The sequence below is a fragment of the Ailuropoda melanoleuca genome, chromosome 1, assembly GCF_002007445.2.
Source record: "Ailuropoda melanoleuca isolate Jingjing chromosome 1, ASM200744v2, whole genome shotgun sequence".
Lineage (NCBI taxonomy): Eukaryota > Metazoa > Chordata > Mammalia > Carnivora > Ursidae > Ailuropoda > Ailuropoda melanoleuca.
The window spans coordinates 181,256,065-181,265,065 of record NC_048218.1 but is presented as its reverse complement, the minus strand read 5'-3'; the positions used below and the strand labels follow the sequence as shown (position 1 = coordinate 181,265,065).

Here is a 9,001-nt window from a genome sequence, read left to right as displayed (position 1 = left end):
CGTTACCTTGGAATTAACTTAACCAGAGACGTAAAGGACCTATATGCTAGAAACTATAGATCACTTTTGAAAGATATTGAGGAAGACATAAAAAGATGGAAAAATATTCCATGCTCATGGATTGGAAGAATTAACATAGTTAAAATGTCCATACTACCCAGAGCAATCTACACTTTCAATGCTATCCCGATCAAAATACCGAGGACATTTTTCAAAGAACTGGAACAAATAGTCCTTAAATTTGTATGGAACCAGAAAAGGCCCCGAATCTCCAAGGAACTGTTGAAAAGGAAAAACAAAGCTGGGGGCATCACAATGCCGGATTTCGAGCTGTACTACAAAGCTGTGATCACAAAGACAGCATGGTACTGGCACAAAAACAGACACATCGACCAATGGAACAGAATAGAGAACCCAGAAATGGACCCTCGGCTCTTTGGGCAACTAATCTTTGATAAAGCAGGAAAAAACATCCGGTGGAAAAAAGACAGTCTCTTCAATAAATGGTGCTGGGAAAATTGGACAGCTACATGCAAAAGAATGAAACTTGACCACTCTCTCACACCATACACAAAAATAAACTCCAAATGGATGAAAGACCTCAATGTGAGACAGGAATCCATCAAAATTCTAGAGGAGAACATAGGCAACAACTTCTATGACATCGGCCAGAGCAACCTTTTTCACGACACATCTCCAAAGGCAAGAGAAATAAAAGATAAAATGAACTTATGGGACTTTATCAGGATAAAGAGCTTCTGCACAGCCAAGGAAACAGTCAAAAAAACTAAGAGACAGCCCACGGAATGGGAGAATATATTTGCAAAGGACACCACAGATAAAGGACTGGTATCCAAGATCTACAAAGAACTTCTCAAACTCAATACACGAGAAACAAATAAACAAATCATAAAATGGGCAGAAGATATGAACAGACACTTTTCCAATGAAGACATACAAATGGCTAACAGACACATGAAAAAATGTTCAAAATCATTAGCCATCAGGGAAATTCAAATCAAAACCACACTGAGATACCACCTTACGCCAGTTAGAATGGCAAAGATAGACAAGGCAAGAAACAACAATTGTTGGAGAGGATGTGGAGAAAGGGGATCCCTCCTACATTGTTGGTGGGAATGCAAGTTGGTACAGCCACTCTGGAAAACAGTGTGGAGGTCCCTTAAAAAGTTAAAAATTGAACTACCCTATGACCCAGCCATTGCACTACTGGGTGTTTACCCCAAAGATACAGACGTAGTAAAGAGAAGGGCCATATGCACCCCAATGTTCATAGCTGCATTGTCCACAATAGCCAAATCATGGAAGGAGCCGAGATGCCCTTCAACAGATGACTGGATTAAGAAGCTGTGGTCCATATATACAATGGAATATTACTCAGCTATCAGAAAGAACGAATTCTCAACATTTGCTGCAACATGGACGGCACTGGAGGAGATAATGCTAAGTGAAATAAGTCAAGCAGAGAAAGACAAGTATCATATGGTTTCTCTCATCTATGGAACATAAGAACTAGGATGATTGGTAGGGGAAGAAAGGGATAAAGAAAGGGGGGGTAATCAGAAGGGGGAATGAAACATGAGAGACTATGGACTATGAGAAGCAAACTGAAGACTTCAGAGGGGAGGGGGTGGGGGAATGGGATAGACTGGGATGGGTAGTAAGGAGGGCACGTATTGCATGGTGCACTGGGTGTTATACGCAACTAATGAAGCATCGAACTTTGCATCGGAATCCGGGGATGTACTGTATGGTGACTAACAGAATATAATAATAAAAAAAAAGGGCAAAAAAAAAAAAGTACTTCTTTTAAATATAAATCCATTATAAAATAGAATACCTCTTTATAACCAACAGTAGGGAAACAAAACTTCCCTCTTCGTTTTTTAAGACAGAGAAAAAACCACCACACAACTGACTAGGGTGTAGAGTTGTTCAGTTACGAAGGACACCTATGTACTAGTGTAAGGAGGCAGCATAAAAGCCCACATAGTCCAGGCGCTAACATGAGACACAGACTAAAACAAATGAAATTTAAAGGCAAACTATATAAACATATAAAAAGGGGGAAGCATATATACCAGCCATGCAATGTAACAGAATCACTTCATGCTACACACTAGTACCAAGCCCTGTGCTAAACACACTGCACACAGTATCTCAAATAATTTTTATCCTTTGAGATACACAGTAGTTACTCCCACTTCAGAGAAGAAAAATTGAGGCACGGAGATGTTAAGTAACTTCTCAAGGTTTCATGAGTAGAAAGTAGCAGAGCTAGGTCTTGAAACACAAAAGGCTAGCTTCAGGGCCAGACCACTGAACTACTATATTATATACTACTATGAACAAACAAATATAATTTACCATTCTTCAGAGATTCAAATCAGTGCCATAAATACATACAAACTTCAATTGGTAGTAACAGCTAACACTTAATGAGTACTTACTATCTTAAGTGTTCCATGGGCCAGTATTCTATGGGCCTCGCATGTATTTACTTAATCTTCCCAAAATCCAGTAAGGTAGATATGAATATGATTGCAATTATTAGAACCAGAACTTGAAGGAAATATTCAGAGAAAATATTATGGGAGAATCTTGGTTTTGAATAAAGGAAGATATGGGTCTAGCACAACACAGTAGCTCAGATGCTGTTCAAGTTTCTGAAGAAATATCAACTTACATTAGTTTTGGTTGGTTAATTCTCTGAAGCTCACTATTAAACTGTTACATGTTTTGAAAATCAAAATATGTAAAATCAAAATACAATAAAGAGAAAATGATAACCTAGAATTTGGAAGAGAAACAAAATATGGGATATTTACTAAACTAATTAGTATAGTTGTTAACATACCCTGACACAGCCTCTTGACGTCATTTTACCCAAGCGAGCCATGTGCCAATAAAATACAGAACAACTTAACTTCAGTACTCAAAATGCTCTTTTAAAATAATTTTCTTTCTTCTGTAAAGTTAAATTAATTCTCAAAGTTATTATCTATCCTGTTCAAAATAGGAACATTTAAATATGAGGTTTTCGCAAAATGAACTATTTGCAAATGTCTGTTAATAGTAATAGGTGCCTTAAAGTGTAAGGTGAGATAAAAATATTTCAAACTGTCCTTATTTGACAAAATACACTAAGGTGCCTAAAAAGAAAAGACTGTTCTTTTGATTAAGAAGGAAGCAAGGTGACTAGCCTTAGCTTTGGAGTCAAGTTGAATTTAAATCCCAGTTTAAATCTAAGTGACTCTGAGAAAGTGATTCACTTTTTCTGAGTCTGGTTCCTAACCTCAAATTCAGGGATAATTTTTCACAGAACTGTATTGAAGATTAAGTGATAAACCTCAAATTCAGGGATAATTTTTCACAGAACTGTATTGAAGATTAAGTGATAAATATATGTAAAGTGCCTGGTACATGATATACATTTAAACAAATGGCTAAGTCTAACACTTTGATAATAGTCACTTATGGACCCACTGAGAAAAATCACAATAATTAAAGCAAAGAAAGAAAAATCACAATAATTAAAGCAAAGAAAGAAAAACAACGGCAGAATGGTAAAATTAAAATAAATGAATTAGATACAGTTAGAAAATAGAGAAAGTTTAACAGCTTTGAAACTTTTCTGAAAGCAAGCAATGTATGAATTATAAGTGAAGAAATAATTAAGTAGCCAAAAATCCTGAAATAGGGGCGCCTGGGTGGCACGGCGGTTAAGCATCTGCCTTCCGCTCAGGGCGTTATGGGATCGAGCCCCACATCAGGCTCCTCCGCTTTGAGCCTGCTTCTTCCCCTCCCACTCCCCCTGCTTGTGTTCCCTCTCTCGCTGGCTGTCTCTATCTCTGTCAAATAAATAAATAAAATCTTAAAAAAAAATCCTGAAATAAATTCCTCAGGTCAAGAACAGATCAAGGAGAGAATCCAAGAATTTTTCCAGAATTAAAAGGGGGATACTGTGATAAAAGGACAATGAGATGAAATAAAAGTAGAGTCAATCATCATCATTTGTCCTACAGAAAACGGAGGTCCTACAAACTACATATACTGAAAGTATATTTACACCATACAAGCCCTAAACGTTCATTTTTCTACATATGTAGTATCTAAACCATAAAGAAGTTTCTAAGAGGCATACACAAATTTTCAAAAAAACTATGATTCGTGTGGTGAATGTCAGAGCACTGAATGGGGAAGGAAATTAAAAAAAAGGAAGAGGAAGATAAATATAAAATACAGACAGATGTCTGAACACTAGACTAGAAGCTCTCTGAGGATAAAATCTATTATTCATCCTGACTCCTAGAAGCTTTCTATGTAAATTACACCCAACGTTAATTAGTGAAGTTGTTACGGATCAGCAGCTATTTGTTAGAGTTGAATCATAACAAAACCCCAATGCAGGTGTACTGTGATGCTTAGACATTAGAGATCAAAAGTTTTACATAAAATTTACAACCAATAAGCTTACAAGGAGAGAATGGACACGCTTAATACTTACCACAATCATTCTTCCGTCAGAAGTTATAACTGCAACAGTTCCTGATAACTGAATCAAGGAAAGCATTCTCAGGGAATAAAAATGAAAACTTGGGATCTCCTAAGGAAATGGTTTGAATTACTAGGAAAAAGGTGAGAGAATTAAGACGCAACTACTTAGCACAGCCACTACATTCACAACATATCCTTAAGTTTCTAACTTCCTCAGATCCTTGTGATAATTATGCAATTAAAACAGGGAACAGAAAAAGAAAATCCCTTTCTGTACATGATCAGTTGTAAGGGGGAGATGTTTGGTACCCTTTTTCGCTGGGGCATGCTCCCCATAGGGTTTGGAGCAAGACATTTTCCCCCTTCCTAAACCTATCCCTTCATCTCTAAAAGGAAAATTGAATTAGTGCTAAATTAATCAATATTGAATGCTTTCAAGCGCTGTAAGACACTTTCTTCCAGGACCTGGCCTCTGGAATTCAAAAAAGAAGCTATAGTCAATGTCACAAGGTGCCAATATGCTTGCATCATTAAGCCTTTAGGATGTCACCTTTGTCCCAAATTTATACATGAGAGCAATGCAATGTTTCTGTCCTGAGATTTTAAAATGGTACTTCTATAGGGTACGTTACTTCACACGGGGTTTTATAAGTTATTTGCCCTTCGTGAGGATCAATTACAACAGCAAGCATTATTTTCATTCTATCAACAAAGGAGTTGAGGCTTCACATGGTAAAGGGGCAGAAATTCAACTTGTGCACCATCTTTCAAGTTTTTGGTATCTTCGAACAATGAGCAAAGCCTATGAATAAGACAAATTCTTGGGTTGCAAGACCCTCCTCGCCGCTAGGACGACCGTTGACCTTATTCCCAAACGTGAACGTATATGCCCTAGGGTAGTATGGAGGTACAGAAAGCTGATTTCTATAGAGACAGGGAAAAGTTCGGAATAATCACATTGTTCTGTTTTGTTTTTTTTAGGTTAAAATTAAAAGGCGCCCTGAGCCCCCAGGAGCGGCGGGCTCCAGCCCCGGGAATGGGATTGGTGGGTCCCAGGTCCTTAAGCCCCTCACCCGCAGCCCAGGCCCCGCAGTGGCCGGGCATCCCAACCGCCCGCCGATCCCGACCCCCGGACTCTCCAGCACCAGCCCTCTCCAATGCGGACCCGGGCTTCGCCAGGGCTCCGGCTGATGCCCGCGGCAGCCGGCCCGAGGATACGGTTGATGTAGTTTTCCAAGGCAGACGTCATGATGCTCGGCCCGGCCGCTCTGGGCAACACAGGAACAGCAGCGACAACTGGAGCTAAAAAGGCCCGCCAGGAATGGGCAGAGGCTCCCGCCGACTGGCGGCAGCAAGTATCGCGAGAGTACAGCACCGTAGTCTGGGCCAGTCAGAGATTGAAAGAAACCGGCCAACCACTCTTGAGAGGCAAAAGGCTGGCGAGTTAGTGCGCGTGCGTACTGTGTTTCCGCAGTGTTTTTCCGGTCGGCGGTCTCAGCCTCCCAGCGTGACAAAAGCGAGTAGGAGGCGGAAAAGAAGGAAGAAACTTCCTGAAGGTGGGAGAGCGAGTTTTCTACTGGAGTGAAAGGCAGTGTGGTAGAAGTCACTGGCGGAAAATGTTGAGAGAAGTCAGGGAAGGCGGGAGAAAATGAAACAAGGTGTTTTCATCACAAGTAGAGAGATGAGTGTTGTTCTCATATGAAATGTGGGTGTAGGGGGAAGTGGTATGATTCTTAGTTTTATGGCCGAAAATTAATTTTTTAGAAATTTTCGGGCCGAAAATTAATCTTTTAGAAACTCAGTGGCCCAAGACAAAATTATGCACGTTGAGACCATATGGTATACATCTTTGGAGAACAGTACAGTAAAAAGCATGTTCGCATATTCTGCATTTGCCCCTAAAAGTACTCCAGTACGGAGGCGTTGTTACTCATTTATTTAAGAAACTGAATATAAACACGAAGATGTATGAGCCTCCGAAAATTGCCTCCCTTTTACCCTGCCACTTTCCTCAGGTTGAAGTTAGTAAATAAATGGCATGTCTGCTGCACCTCCTGGGAAAAGAAGGGGCGTCCAGATAAGCAAGTACCAGGCTGGGTTTTAGACTTGGCTTTGCTAACGAATTATGTTGAGTGTCCTTGCACAAGTAACAACTTACCTGGGCATCTGTTTATGTCCTGTCACAGGTATTATTTTGGGTATTACCACATATTATTAGAAAACATAACTCCTATTTTATTGTGACTTAAAATTGAAGTTAGAGAAGGATCTATATACAAAATACTGGCTAGAGCTATTCTTTTTACAAATCTCTTTTTGGTTTTAGTTAGGCTTGTGATTTCTTAACTGAAGAATTGTAGGTTTGAAATAACTTGAAGTGTCAGCAATTTTTTCTGAAAAGTGAAGCATCTGTTTTCATTGCAGCATACTCACAAAATTACCTACAGATCACTCCCAAACGGTTAATATTTTATATACTGAAAGTTACTCTGACCTGTTTGAAACCACATATAGTCAGAAAATAGGTGGGGAGTGTCCCATTATTTTTAGGGGGAAAAATGAAAGTCTCTTCCATAAATTAAAAAAAAATGAAAATATTGCGTGATTTGCAAATGTTAGACATTGAAATAAAAGAAAAAGTAATGATTAGTGATAAATGAGGTATCATTAGTAAGGACTTTAAAAAAAAATAATCTGCTATCTTTTTAAAATGAATAATAGTCCATGTAGTTTTTCATCTCTTAGAGTGCTTATGTTTCAGAATGTTTATTAGCATTATGTAGGAACTTACAGAACTAATGTTATCATAGATACATCACAAGTTTATTACCTTGTGTAGTTTCCATTAAATTAATATGCCAGATAAAGAGCAGTTGTCTAGTGTATGGAGCATCACAAAATCTCGTTGGTTTGAAATTTTTTTACACAACTCTTAACACTGCTGTATTTTCTGTCATCCCTAAGGATCACAGAGGCTGAGAGAAAGCCTATGGATAAAGAAAAGTCTAGTTAGTAAGACAAAAAAAAAAATGAGTTATATCCAGATGACCTTGGGAGTACATGGCCTTAGAGAGTTCGACACCTCATAAAGGAAAATTAAGTTCCAACAGAGGAAAAGGATATATTTAAACATCTGACAACTAAAAAACTAAGGGGTACAGTGAGACCTTTAGTTTCAGTCCAGACCTCTCAAAGTACTACTCATTTAAATGATATTCTATTACCGTTAAAAAGAGTTAACCAAAAAATGCTGGAATACTCATTTTATCCCATTAGTTCTGAATCTAAACCTTAAGCCTAAAAGTAAACTTTTCTTTCTTTCATATTTAGTTCATTTAAGACTAGTCTAATATTGTGTATATCTCCCAGCCCAGTTGTGAGCCTTAGTTCATTTAAGACTAGTCTAATATTGTGTATATCTCCCAGCCCAGTTGTGAGCCTTGCCCTCATTAGTAATCCAATTACTAATTTAGAACAACAGTCAAGATTTATCAAGAACAGGACAAAAAGAGATAGAGAGGAGAATCCCTAGACATGACATTCCCAGGAGTTACTTTCTGTTAGTAGAAACCAATGTATATAAAACGGGTCTCTGGACACACTGCTTAGGATGATCTTAATGGTTGTCCTAAGAAGCAGGACATAACTCATCTCCCTTTGTATCCTGTATTCTTTCGTTAACCTGAAGAATCAAACTCATACTAGGATCTGGGGAAACTGAATTTGCACTTTCCTGTGAATGGCTCATGGAAAATATTACTTTTAACCTAATATGGTATGAACTTTTATTTACATTTACTTTTTATTGATTTACAATATTTAAAAATTCCTTTGAGTTCTAAAAGTGTCAACCATTGTGTCAACCAGTTAGCAATATTGAATAGATCTTTCTAGGGTTTTCCAAGACAGAAAAGGACATAAATCATGATCTCTCCTTACAAGGAAATTCCTGAGTAGGTACAGAACTTTAATTATAAACATGAAATAATTAGTACATGGAAAAACAATAAGTATTCCAAATTATAAAGAAAGATAATTGATGTGGATATATTAGCTCATTTAACACTATAAATTACAAAGTGTTTTTCATTTTTTTTTTTTTGGTCTTTTAAGGTATTGAGATAGTCATTTTAAACTCCATTTGTTAAGGGATGGAAAAAATCAAATACAACTGACTTGTTAATTGAGAAGCAGTATAGAATCATGATTAAGAACATGGACTCAGGAACTAGCCTGTCTAGATTTGGATACTGTGATACTGTGTAACTTTGAGTGGATACTTAAGCTTCTTGCCTCAGTTTCCCCAACTGTAAAAGGGAGAAAATTTGGTAGTTACCTCATCAAATTGTTGGCAGACTAAAAGTAATTCTTGCATAGCTTGGCATATGATAAGCACTTAATACATGTTAGTTATGATTAGTGAAGAAAATACATAACAGTTAACCTTTTTCTCAGTCCCAAAGCTTGTTTCCTTACAATATTC

General features: G+C 37.8%; 1 protein-coding gene across 1 annotated transcript in view; it reads right to left on the bottom strand.

Annotated features, from left to right (window-relative positions):
- The window catches only part of LSM8 (LSM8 homolog, U6 small nuclear RNA associated), a gene marked incomplete at its 5' end in the record, with an annotated part of 9,574 nt that extends 3,666 nt beyond the window's left edge, over positions 1-5,908 (bottom strand). The window contains 2 exons of the mRNA XM_034645640.1: positions 4,529-4,569; positions 5,737-5,908. Coding sequence (XP_034501531.1) covers positions 4,529-4,569; positions 5,737-5,908 — 213 coding nt within the window. The remainder of the gene's footprint in view (positions 1-4,528; positions 4,570-5,736) is intronic.
- Between the last annotated feature and the right edge of the window lie 3,093 nt (positions 5,909-9,001).